We start from the raw sequence: 12,497 nt of genomic DNA on the forward strand, positions 1-12,497 counted from the left end.
CTAGGCCACAATAGACACTTAATGACCACAGGTTGTGGTCGTGTTAATTAGAAACTTTGACTATAATAAGGCAAAAAGAATCACTTACTGCAAAACAGTGGTTTGACTCCAAAAGGGATTCAGTCCAGTAGGGCCCCACTTAGGCCAGCCCTACGTTGTGTGGACTGCCTAAACATCACTGCCATAAAGAATTGCCTCAGCTGAGTGTGTCCTTCCTTTTCCCCCACAGACATAACCAGTGCAGTGCAATCCAAGAGAAGAAAATCCAAGTAAACAAGCTGGATGGCGACTTGATCCTTGTAAATGTGTGTGAATTTTACAAAAAGCAATTTTGAGCTGTGACTTTTTAAAATCCACTTCTGTACAGTTAGTCATTTTAATAATGTGGCCCTTTTCCTAGTCCTTGCAACCTGTTTCGTAAAGTGCAATGGGGAAAGCAAAGTTGTTGAACCCTTTTGGTGTTGCAAGATGAAGTTCAAGGTTTCTAAAATGTTGCCATGTATTGAGAGGAGCTAATGCAATTATGTTATTAGTTTTCATATTTCCTAAGCAGCCTTAGTACAGGGTGAGCATTTTTAGATCTTCTAATGATGTATTGTGCTGTGGAAGTTATGTGTGTGAATAGCAGTAGTGGGAGCAAAAGAAATCTTTTCCTTTGGAAATGTTGTAAATAATTTTATTATATAGTGTTTTGGATGTATTTGTTGTAGAAATGGACCAGTGAATAAAGAGAATCTAAGGGTTTGTACAATGTGAAATACTGAATGTGTTAAATAAATGTCATTGTCCTAGAACATAAATGTATGTTATTGGTAAGGGATTACTGGGTGAGCACGCTCTTTCTTTGGACCATAAATGAATAGTAACAGCCTTCTTTGTAAAGTAGAATCCAACCTTGTCCTTACTATACCTGCTTTGAAGAAACTAGCCCTTTTCAGCACTGTACCAGGCACTTTGATAAATGTTGGTCAAATTTGTTTTGGTTGCAAATAACAGAATCAACTTAGGATCAAAGACCACCCAGGATTTTTTAGGGACAGGAAGCCACCCATAACCCGGATACACTTTTTCTCCACCTCGTAGTGTTTCTCCAAGCACAGAATGTTAACAACTATTAACATTCTCCTCCATTCAAGAGATAAGCCCAGACTGATCAGCAGGATTCTTTGTAACGGTATCAAGAATCCAGCCCATTTTAGATCAGCTTTCCACCTTCAGTCCAGTTCTGTGGTTAGATCAGGGCAGCTCCCACATCAAAGTGGTCATTTTGTGTTATATACTTTATATACTTCAAAGATGCCCACTACTTTCTACCCTTTGGGTGCCCTATTTCTCATCTCAGGCTTAGGGCTGATTTCTCATCAACATGCCCAGGTTTTTCCCTTTCCTGGCTCAATTCCTACCCAAAAAGTATAGTCTCCAAACCTGCTGCTTCTACTTCCACCCTACTCCCAACCCTCAGGAGAGACTGATGCTTGGGGTTGGGCTCTGTCCTTGTGTTGGTCTGGGCCTCAGCCTTCTGCTGCATCTTCTGGAACTAGACATGGAGTCTGTCCCTGCCCCTGCAGTGTCTCCTTGCCCCTGCCAGAACCTAATGTCTGAGACCAAAAGGATGTCAGTGATTCTGTCATGCTCTCATTCTCATCCGTGTTTCAACTGTCTATATATGCCTTGGCTTATAGGGATCCTCCAAAAGTAGTTATTTATGAGTCAGACCCCACAATTGTCTGGCTTCATTCCCAACAAGCTTATCTTCTCTCTTCCTCTGGTGTATGTATGACACACAACCAGAACTAAAGCCAGCCTAATAATAATCCCTGTGCTTGTACTGTGCTTGAGATCGCAGAGTGCTTCTACTTTAGCTCTACTCAGACAGAAAGCATAATGTGCTTTAAATATATTTTTATTTGTTTTTCTTTATATTAATTTTTTTTCTCCCATAGAGGAATAACATTAAAATCTAACAATCAGAATCCTGTTATACACATACACAGGCATGCCATGTGACTGGATCGAGGTGGTTGTGTCCTTGAGTCTGTCAACATGTCACAACATGGTCAACCACAGTCTTCTCATTTCAGCCAGTCTAACACAAAACAACTAAGAGGGATACACTCAACTTGTTGGTTCCATGTGGAACTAGTGGCAGGTGAAGAGGGAAAATTCAAGGGGCTATGGTGTGTCTGCATTCAGTCCCCTCACATAAAGCCACATGGATCTGAGGAGGCATCCAAGAGCTCTAGTGGGGTCCCTGTTGCACCTAAGACATTATAAGTCAGAACAAATTGATCAGGGCTCCAGATGGGGGCTGGGAAGCAGGCATACCCCAAAAGAGCAGCAAACTGCATTCATACACACACGGTTCCCTCCTGGGGCCAAACTGGCAAAAGCTGGAAGGTGACAACTAGCTTGAAGGGAGCACTCAGGCATATTGGGGAATAACTGGACGTCGCCCTTTGATGTCTTAGGTCTCTAGAAACAGGGGTCCCTCTGACATACTCAGTTTTGGCAAAGTGCTGGTAGTATTGACATTAATTAATACAAACTTCTCCAGGGTCTCTGAAAACATCAGTTAAGACAGACTCTCACCCCCTCCTGTCTAAGGTTGCATAGGACTTTGTGAATTCTAGTTCCCTCACATATTCAAGTTCTGTGGTTTAAAAAAAATCCTGAAGCATGCTCAAGGTGAAAGGCACATACACAGTCAATACAGTATGACGAGGTCTGATGCTTCAGGAGTCAGACTAGCAGGAGACTGAGTAGTGTTGGTTCTTAGAAATCTATACACAATTAAAATATTGCCACTCAAATGCTACAGAGTCTATAGGAAAGTACAAAAACATGTGAGCCTTACCATCAGCCAGGTGATGGGATTGCAGGGTTCTAGAACTACAGGAGCCTCCAGAAATATGTGTAAGGGAGGGGCCTTTTGAAATTTGAACCAAATGCCCTATAACCCACTCTCCCCAACCCCTCCCCCTCAAAGGATCATGGGAACTGCCCAGGCTGAGCCAGTGTCCCAGCTGGCAGCAAAGGAGTAGGCAGGAAGATATGGAGGGAGTTTCAGCTCTCAGAAGTGCTGAAGACCCTAAGCTGGCTGTGAAGTGACTGACCACTGGGTAGCTGGAAGAATAAACACAACTAGGATGTAACTGCAGGAGAACCTTGGTGAGAAGAGCAAGGTTGTCAACCATTGGGGCCCTAATGGGACTTTGATCTGTCTTTACTGTAGATTTGGTTTGCTCCCTTGGATAGGAAGCCCCAAGAGGAACTTCCTCTGCCTCCATCCCAGCAACCATGGGGCTACCCCCTCCCTTATCCATATACTCAATTTGAGGTTTGGGGCTAGAGGATCAGGGAGGGTAGATGCCTTTACCCTCATGGGATTGCAGTTTTCTAACCAAGCCTCAGCTTGGCTTTGAGGCCAAGAAACCTGGAATTGGAGTGAGGGGGAAGACCTATGTTAGTATGTAACAGGACATCTTAAAAGTTTCAAGGAAGAAAGAGCACACGCTAAAAAAGGACAGAGGAAAAGGGAAGCAACTCGGGGTATCCCAAGAAGCTGTTGCTGGTGTCTGAGCCCAAAATTCACTCCCACCACAAGAAGGGCAACACTGTCTGCCTGTGTCCCCTCTTGTCTCACCCAAGGACTCAGGTTCTTTCCTCCAGTTACTTACTGGAGGAGAGGACAAGGGGAACCATAGGGCACCCATTTCTCCCCATCAGACTAGAAAGGAAGAGCCCTGGGGGAGGAAATGAGAGGCCCCCTGGAGGCCCTAAACCTGGAATCAAACTATTTGGGGTTTGGGCCAGTGGGGCTCCTGGCTTCCTACCCAGGAGTGTTTATTAGCCATCCTGGGCAGTGTGTGAAATGAAATACACGGCCAGAGGCAACATGAAGGCTGAGCTGTCAGTCTTGGGATGGCTTCACCCCACAGCTTGTCCTCCCCAGTGTCATTCCCTTGTTTTCCTACTCTGGGGGATGCACTTTCCCTGCCTAGATAGAAGCCCTCTGGCCTGCATCTCTCCTAAACTAGTTCTAGCACCTTAGGCATGTGAACAGATGGCCAGGATGGCAGGGCCTTGCCCAGCCAGCCTCTACTCCTGGGGTGACATGTTGCGGGTAGGGCAACAAAATACTAAGCCCTTCAGACTTGGGGGCATGCAGAGGGGTGGATTTCTGGAAAAGATGTGGGAAGTGGGATGATCAGAAAGGGAGGTGGGGGCAGACTTCAGGCTCAAGCCCAAGAGGAGGGCTTCGCCTCTCAGAGCAAGCACAGTGCCAGTTCCCATGGTGCCCTGCTCCCTACAGCTTCTTAATCTGTGTGTCTTGTCTACATTTCCAGTAGGCTGCCTCTTCCTTCGATTCCCTCCACCTTCTCCCTCTAACACATCTCACAGTCCTGTTCCACATACTTTACCTTTCCGGGCCTAAACAACTCCACGGGGAGAGGGAAGGGGGAGACTCAAGGCAGAACCCTTTGGTCTCGGTGCCCATTCCCCCAACCATCTGGGAGGGAATTACTGGGAATGAATAAGGGAGGAGTGAGCATAGTGCCAAAGGTGAGATGGGTGAGGCTTGTAAAGTGGGAGTGGAAGGCGGGGAGTGAGCTAGATGTGGGAGGAGAAGATAGGAGCGGGCCAGAGGGCAAGGGTGTAGGGGAATGTCAGGGCAGGGACGGGGACAGGAGCCAGAGAAGGAATGAAGAATGGAGTGTCCAGGGCGAAGGAAATGGAGGAAATGTGGAAATGGGGCCGGAGGGGGGTTGTTCTGAGGCGGATTAGAGGATCAGACGTGGGAAAATCGAGGGTGGGGGGAGGCTGGCACCCCTCCTCGCTTGAGGGAGGTTGTAGTGTCCAACCCAGGTGAGTTGCGGGCGCTCCTCGAGCAACACACTGGCTGCGGCAGAGGGGCCCCACAGGGGTCGGGAGTCGGTGAGGGGTCTGTGGTTCGGCGGAGGATCCTCAGTAGTTGAACTGGCGCTGGCACGGCTGGTAGACGAAGCTGCCCTGGTGCTTAGGCCGGCGCGAACGGCTCTCGCGGGCGCGGTTCTGCCGCTGCACCACCTTGGCGCTCAGCGCGTGGCGCTCGGCCCGCTGCCGGGCCCGCTGCAGCCGCCGCGCCTGGCCTGCCTTCTCCAGCAGCGCGGCCCGTGCCGGCAGGGGGGCGGCGGCGTGGCGCAGGGCCCGGGGCTCGCGGCGGGCGGGCGCCAACTCCCTGCGGGGACACAGCAGGGCTGGGTCAGGGCCCGAGCCGGCGCAGCGCGGTCTCTCCCGTCAGCGGGGTGCCCAGTGCCCTCCTTCCGAGCCAGCCTGGAGACGCCTCCTCAGCGCCGACCCCTGTACCAAGTAAGCCGGACTCCGGGGAAGGCGGGGCTCCCGCTGTTCGGGCGCTTACCTGCGGTGCCAGCCTCAGGAAGCCCCCAGCCCCCCACCAGCCCCGCCCCAAGCCTCGGGGCCCCGCCCCCCGGGCCCCGCCCCGGGCCCCCCTCTCTGCTAGAGCTCCGCCCCCTCGCCCGCAGCCCGGCTCCTAGCCTCGTCCCCGCCTCCGGCCACGAAGCCACGCCCCTCAGGGCCCCGCCCCTGCGGCGCCGGGCGGGCTCGCTCCCGGGCGAGCTCGCTCCCCAGGCTCCGGCCCCGGACCTCCCAAACCCGCCTCTCCGGGTCTCCAGGCCACGTCCCCGGCCCGCTCACCCTTCGCTAAGGTCGCCGTCAGGCAGGGCAGCGTCGGGGTGCGGGGAAGGGGGCCCAGGCTCCAGCACTATGGTGCTGCCGGTGACGTAAACGGACATGCTGGGGTGCTCGATGAGGAGATCCTCCAGGGGGCTGCTCTGGAGGCGGGCGGGCCCGATTCCGGGCCCCTCTGCAGTAAAACAGGCGGGAGGGGTAACAAACCAGCTCTCGTCCATCAAGGAGGGCGCGGGCGGGGGGCGGCCTGCGGGGGCGGGGGCGGCCTCGGGGCTGGGTGGGGCCGCGTAGCTGTCTACGGGGCGCGGGAGGGGGAGCCATGCGGAGCGGGGGCGCAGCGGGGAGGGACACACACACACCGGACACAGTGGGGCGGGGAGAGAAAGGGCATCGTTAGTCAGACCCGCAGCCCCGCCCGCCGCGCCCACGGGGCACCCACGGGCCGGGAGTCTCGACCGGCTGCCCTCGGACACGTCAGGTGTGGGCCCCAACGCGGCGCTGCCAGGAGGCGGCCTGGGCTTTGCAGGGGACGGGGCCCTGTTACCCCGCCTTCGGCGTCGCTACCTTAGTAGGCCGGGGACTCCCCTTCCCCTCCGCTGCTCGTCCGTCTGCCCTTTCACCGGCCCGGGAATCAGAGCCCTGGCCCCGACCCAGGCCTCACCCGGCAGGTCAATGATGAGCCAGCCGTCCACTTCATCCTCCTGGGACACGAAGGCTCGGGGGCATTCGGGGTCCTCGGGGGGCGGGGGAGCACTGAAGAAGAGGCTGGTGAGGCGCTGGAACATGGCGGGGAAGTGAGGCGGCCTCAGGGGGGCGCCCTACGGCAGCGTAGCAACCTGGGAGGTGCAGAGAGGGAGTCAGAGCCGCCAGACTAGTCTAAGACCACCTCGACTCAGGGCTGGGGACCCACCCCCAGCCCCCAGAGCGTCGTATGAGTACAGCGGGGGAGTGTGCACGTGCTGGTAAGTCCGTCTGCTTTCAGGTTTTTCTATTTTCTCTGTGTGACCTTAGAAGTTACTTAACTTCTCTGTGCTTTAGTTTTCCCTTCTGTCCAATGCCAATGATAAAACACCTCCTTCTGGGCCCTTATAAGAGTTACATGAGCTAACCATAGTATCCTTCTCTAGGCTCTAATAAGAATTAAATGAGCCAAACACAAAGTGCTTAGAGCCATATTAGGCCACAGAGTGAGCATCCAATAAACTAATCAACTAGTAATTATTATTATTATTATTATTGCATGCTCTTAGGGATATGGGAGGGGTGATACATATGACCAGATTCTATCAGAAAAGGTCTCCAAGCTGGACCTTGGAGTTCTCCAAGCAAGGAAGAAACAGTCCAGTATTGATTACTTATGATCATCATCATAATATAGCTAACATTCATGTGCTAGGTACTGTACTAAGCACTTTACATCACATTAACAGGTACTTCTCACAACTCTAGGAAAAGGGTCTAATTATTATCCTTTTACAGATAAAGAAACTGAGGCTCAGAGAGGTAAGGTAAATTGTACAAAGTCTCCAGCTAATAAGACACAGAGGTTGGATTCAAACCCATGTAGTCAAATTCCAGAGGCAGCACCATAATTACATACTCCATTGCCTTTACTGGATTAGACATTAGATTAGGCATTTTTAACTTGATGGCCAAGGCATTTTTCTGGGAGAAGTTTTCATCATGATTTCTAACATCACTCCTTGACCCCAAAGATTAAGAACTACTGGAGCCTCTGAGGCTTGAATAGTGTTGGCTGGCAGAAATCCCACAGAACCACTACCATGTGATTGCACAGCTCTCATTTGTGCCTGTCAGACAAGGTTCTAAGATCCTATTCCCCTGGGCCCTTCCCCCTCTGACCCTCTATACCTAAACTCCTGCTCAAGGGCAGCATTCATGGCTAGGAGGAAGATCAGGTTCCTGGCCCCAGAGAGGCAGCAGGTCAGTGGGAGGTGATGATGAAGGGAGGGCCTGTCAGCCCCCAACAGCCCTTAAGGATGAGCACTGAGGGTTGAACCAGGACCCAACCCCTCAATCAGCCCTTCCCTGGATGAAAATGAGGGAGGAGACTCCTTGCTCCAGGAATGGAGACACCAAGGAGGTAGCTATAGATCTGCCCTTCTCCCCACTTAAGCCTACCTTAGGACTAGGCCTGGCTAAGAGTCCCCTGGATGTCCCAAAGCTTGAGCCTCCACATCTGTCCCCTGAAGATGGTTGACCATTTTGCTACTGAGACACTCATCACTTTCCTGTAGGGATGTTTCCACACTTCCTGTAAAACTCCCTGGGGGCATGTCCACTTTTCCATTCCGTGAAGGCATTCTACACTTATTGCTAACCCACCTGAAGTATTTCTATGCTTGTTGCTACCTCGACCATTCCCTGGGTATGTTTTCACACTTGCCCCCAGAATCATCCAACCTCTATAAACTGAGAATATTTCCACATTTGCAGACCCACAGTGGCCAGGCTCCAGAAGGAAGTGTTCCTAGGTTCTGGCTTTTCCGGTGGGACATCTACAGAGATTATAAAAGCCAAGGCGCCCCCAACTAGTGTCTGCCCAGCAGAAGTCACATATCTCAACCCATCTCTTAACCACAGAGAGTTAGTGACTCAGTTACCAAAAATCCAGAAAGTTTGGCCCCTCCTGAAGGAAGGGAAGATTGGAGCCTTGATGAGTCACACCCTCCTTGCAAAGACACCCTCCTTGCAAAGACTGACTAGTTCAGTGAGAAGATGAAAGGGAAGTTGAGAGCTGGTGCAGGCTCATCATATTCACCTGGCCCATTTTACAACCTGAGAATCATAGGAAATAAGTCTATCCAAAGACACACAGCTAGATGGTGGCCAGGTACGTCTAGCCCCAGGTCACTAAATTCCATCCAGAGTATATACACAATCAGGAAAGCCTCAGCAAACAAGACCCAAAAAGATGATGCAGAGGAAATAGGGAAGTCAGAGAGAGTCAGAACTCATCAAGTCAATCCTCACCTCAGAACCACTATGCCCAGCTGTAAAGGAATTTGGAGTTCCTAACATCAAGATTCATCATGCAGTTACAACAACGCCCACTGTATAGCAGAACCTGCTCTGGGTCTCCTCAAATTATACACAGATTAAGGTAAAGACAGCTCAGTGAGGGGAAGCTCCCTGCCTGAAGTCACAGCAATTAAGTGACAGACCCAAGAGTGACAGCAGCACCAGCCAGCCAGTGCCCGCCCCCTCTGATGACCACTGGCGGAGCCTCCCGGATTTTCTTTCCCATCTTTGCCAGCTTCCTGGTTCTCACATTCCCAGCCCTGCTCCAGGGAGAACCATTCCCTTTAATAACTACAGCAGCTGTACCCAGAATAGCACTTGAGCTCCACGCCATGTCTACCCCACCCCATCCTTTAGCAAAGCCCAGGCTGGGATGGGGCTCCTGTCCCAGTCTTTGGGCCTATCCACTTGGAAAGCCAGCTCTCCTTCTCCTACTCCCTTGGCCTGCCCCTCTCTCTCTAATCACCAGTTCTATGTCAGGTCATGTCCTTCTTAGCTGACAATACTGGGAGTTGGGGAGGTAATAAAAGGCCAAACAGAGGGAATTCTCACACTCCACCCACCCCAACATCAGTCCTGGAGACACCCTGATGCAGCTAATGACTCACCCTTCTGTGGTCAAAACAGCTGGGAGGCAGCGATTTTATTGGGCTCTGGGACTCCAGGGTACACAGTGAGGGTCAGGGCCACAAAAGGAGATCAGTCTCCAGAGACCTCCAGGAAAACGATCCAGGAATAAAGGGACCTAACAGCCCCATCGAATTTGGATGGTACTGAGCCTAAGGTAGAGTCCCCAGTGTTAGGAGAATGTGTAACTCAATACTTGTTTTGAGTTCCTACTAGACATGTGCCATGGCTAATGCATCTGTCATTCACTAAGTAGGCTTGCCTCTAATTGTCTTCACGACCTCAAGTAAGCAACTTCCCCTCTCTGGGCCTCAGTTTTCCTTCCGTGAAATGGAGTCTGAGACCCCTTGTTTGGGGGCAGGGAGTGACATCAGCTAAGGCACAGCACACAACAGCGATTAGGGAGATGTTGTGGTAGTCCCCGGGGATGCAGAGCTTGGAGCTGGAGAGACGGTATTCCACCATCTGGCGCCGCCCCCGACGACCTAGAACTGAGCTCTGGGCTGCCCCTGAACTCGGAGGACCCTCCCCCGCCCAACCTAGACCCAGCAGCGCCGCCCGAACCCAAGGAGAAAGGGGATCAGAGGCCTGACCCCAACACCTGGGTTAGCCTAGGAAATTGCCGAGGCCCCTCCAGTCCTGCTGCCTTTCAGCGTCCCTCACCCGTGGGCCCAGCCCCGACCCAGCGCCTACTGGGTCAAGGGAGGACAGGCGACCCGAGCCGGGGGGCGGTGCCGGCCTTGGTGACGTCTCAATGTCATATGCAAATAGAGAGACGTCATGGTGTACCGGCGTGCGGCAGCCAATCGAGAGATGGGAGTGCAGCCCGGCGGCCGCCGGCGGAAACAAAGACCCGGGAGCCGGGAGACCGCGGGGCGTGTCTCGGGGCGCGGGACCCCCTGGGCCGAGGCCGGCCGGGACTCACCTGGGGAAGGGGGCGGCGCGGCGGGCGGAGGGGCTCTGAGGTAGTTGTGCGGCGGGGCGTCCTGACGTCGGCGCTGATCACAGGCAGGGCTGCATCGCGGGGGCTGGACGGGGAGGCGGCGGGGCTCCGGCTCGCAAGCTCGCAGTTGCTGCGCTCGCCCGCGGGGCTTTGAGGCTGTGCGGCCGCTGCAGAGCTCACCGCACAAATTAGAACGTTCAAACAGCTGATTGTGACGTCACAAAGGGGCCCGCCCGCCTCGCGTCACCGGCCAGCCGAGCAGTGGCCAATCCCAGGCTGCGGACACCCCCGCTCCCTCCCCCTCCACGATTCGCTGGCTAGTGGCTCCTGCCCCGGAGCCCGACTCAGAGCCTCGGGGGGGCCTCCCGGGGAGGCCACTACTGGGACCTTCGACTCCTTGCTGCAGGACTACCCACAGACCTCTTCATGAGGAGGGTTCCCATCTTCCGGCATTCTCTCCAGCCATCCCAGCGCCCTCCCACTGTCCCCCGTATCCTTTCGGTGGCATCCTCCTCTATCCTTGCCCCCCCATCTGTACCCTTTTGTCAGCTCCACCATCACGTCCGTGCACCTCCATTCTCCCCACCAACCTTCTCCCTGCTCTCCCTCCTCTTCTGTCTCATCTCCTCACCCTACACGTTATCTGCTTTTCTACTCTATTTTTCCTCAGCTGGGCAGGCTTGAGAGGTGGGGACGTCCCCTTTCCCTGGTTCCGGGGGAGCACCCAGGGGTGCAGAGGAATTGGCTAGGCTGACGGGAGATTTTGCAGAGTGGGACTCGGAGAGACATTGCCCTGGATTAAATAGTTCATCTAGAGACGGCTCTGTACTGGAGCGTTTACACTTTATTTAACCACGACTGGACAGAAAAGTGACAGGACAAGGAAATTTAGGCTCACAAATCTGTCAGCATGTGGATTTACTTTCTTAAAAAAAAAAGATTTTATTTATTCATGAGAGACACAGAGAGAGGCAGAGACACAGGCGAGGGAGAAGCAGGCTCCATGCAGGGAGCCCAATGTGGGACTCCATCTCGGGACTCCAGGATCACACCCCAGGCTGAAGGCGGTGCTAAACCGTTGAGCCACCCGGGCTGCCCTTTATTTTCAATAATTCATTCAACAAACATTGAGTATGTGCTATTGCTTCCACCAGACCACTAGCTGACATTAACTAAATACTGAGTGCCAGGCACTGTGCTATAGCACTTTATATGTTTTGATCTTCACAACAACCCCAGAAGTGAGTATTATCCCCGTTTTGCAGTTGAGGACACAGACTCAGAGAGCCTAACTGACTTCCTACAGGTTGCAAAGCTATAATAAATACCAGAATCAGGATCTGAATCCATAGTTCTGGCCCCAACCCTCTTCACTCTCTGCATACATCAGATTGTCTAAACCCCAGAGTGCTTCAGCCTCCTCAGGGAAATCTGGGCCCAGTCCTGACTGCCCCAAACTTGCGTGTGGCTTCAAACAGGTCATGTTACCTCTGTGGGCCTCAACTTCCTTTTCCATTAAATTGAACATATCTGAGCTTCTAGAGAGTCTTTCCAAAACTCAACCCTCAGGCTTCTGCCAATCCCAGATTCCAGACCTCCAACTTTCCCAATGCCCTGGGAAATTCTTGAAGAGACCACAAATGTGCATCCTCTGAATCTCCAGGGCCAGAGGTTCTACGTTCTCTCTCAGTAGAGTAAGACTGGTGGGGGTGGGTCTGAGAGCTGCCCATCAGGCCCAAAAGGAGGCAGGGAGTAAGCTAGGCGGGAGCTTCATGTTCTAGTGATAAAATCCTGTCCCAGCCTAGTCTGAAACTCCACAGGGACTCCTAGAAGGAGCCAGGAAATAATACCCAGAGGTTTCTGAGGGGGGAGGAGAGAGAGCAGGGTTTTGACCTTTGGAGTGATGTCCCCAAAGTGTCATTCTGTGCAACCCTAAGCCTCTGCTCTTTACAACCACTTCCTGCTAACCTTATATCCTCTCTTGACCTCGTTACTGACTTAAACAAAATAAGCCCTAACACGCCTCTCCCATCACACTGTTTCCCTGTTCTAAAAACTGCTGTGGCTCCCAAAGTATCACACTCAACACAGCATTTGTGAACTTTCCTAAACCAGCTCCAGCTCTCTCCAGCTTCCTCCCCACTTCTACCAGCAGCTTGTGCTAATGTCAAATTCCTGAACACTCTCCCAAAGCCCC

The 12,497-nt window shown here is 52.7% G+C and overlaps 2 protein-coding genes across 12 annotated transcripts in view; one reads left to right on the forward strand and one right to left on the reverse strand.

Moving 5' to 3' along the window:
- NCOA6 (nuclear receptor coactivator 6) overlaps positions 1-941 on the forward strand; it is a 91,173-nt gene extending 90,232 nt beyond the window's left edge. For 4 of the 9 annotated variants that reach the window (XM_041732544.1, XM_041732546.1, XM_041732539.1 and 1 more), the window contains one exon: positions 230-938. In XM_041732544.1, the coding sequence (XP_041588478.1) occupies positions 230-273 (44 nt within the window). In that variant the 3' untranslated portion in view covers positions 274-938. Of the gene's footprint in view, positions 1-229 lie in introns of all 9 variants that reach the window. The other 5 variants (XM_041732541.1, XM_041732538.1, XM_041732540.1 and 2 more) reach the window with 3 other exon arrangements.
- A 946-nt stretch (positions 942-1,887) lies between these two features.
- Positions 1,888-12,497, reverse strand: part of TP53INP2 (tumor protein p53 inducible nuclear protein 2) — a 32,810-nt gene continuing 22,200 nt past the window's right edge. Inside the window, exons 2-5 of one of the 3 annotated variants that reach the window (XM_041733083.1) lie at positions 10,283-10,475; positions 6,350-6,524; positions 5,695-5,983; positions 1,888-5,218 (exon numbers count right to left, since the gene is read on the reverse strand). In XM_041733083.1, the coding sequence (XP_041589017.1) occupies positions 4,966-5,218; positions 5,695-5,983; positions 6,350-6,473 (666 nt within the window). In that variant the 5' untranslated portion in view covers positions 6,474-6,524; positions 10,283-10,475 and the 3' untranslated portion in view covers positions 1,888-4,965. Of the gene's footprint in view, positions 5,219-5,694; positions 5,984-6,349; positions 6,525-10,282; positions 10,773-12,497 lie in introns of those variants that run through there. The other 2 variants (XM_041733084.1, XM_041733085.1) reach the window with 2 other exon arrangements.

The sequence above is a fragment of the Vulpes lagopus genome, chromosome 18 (genome assembly GCF_018345385.1).
Source record: "Vulpes lagopus strain Blue_001 chromosome 18, ASM1834538v1, whole genome shotgun sequence".
Classification (NCBI taxonomy): Eukaryota; Metazoa; Chordata; class Mammalia; order Carnivora; family Canidae; genus Vulpes; species Vulpes lagopus.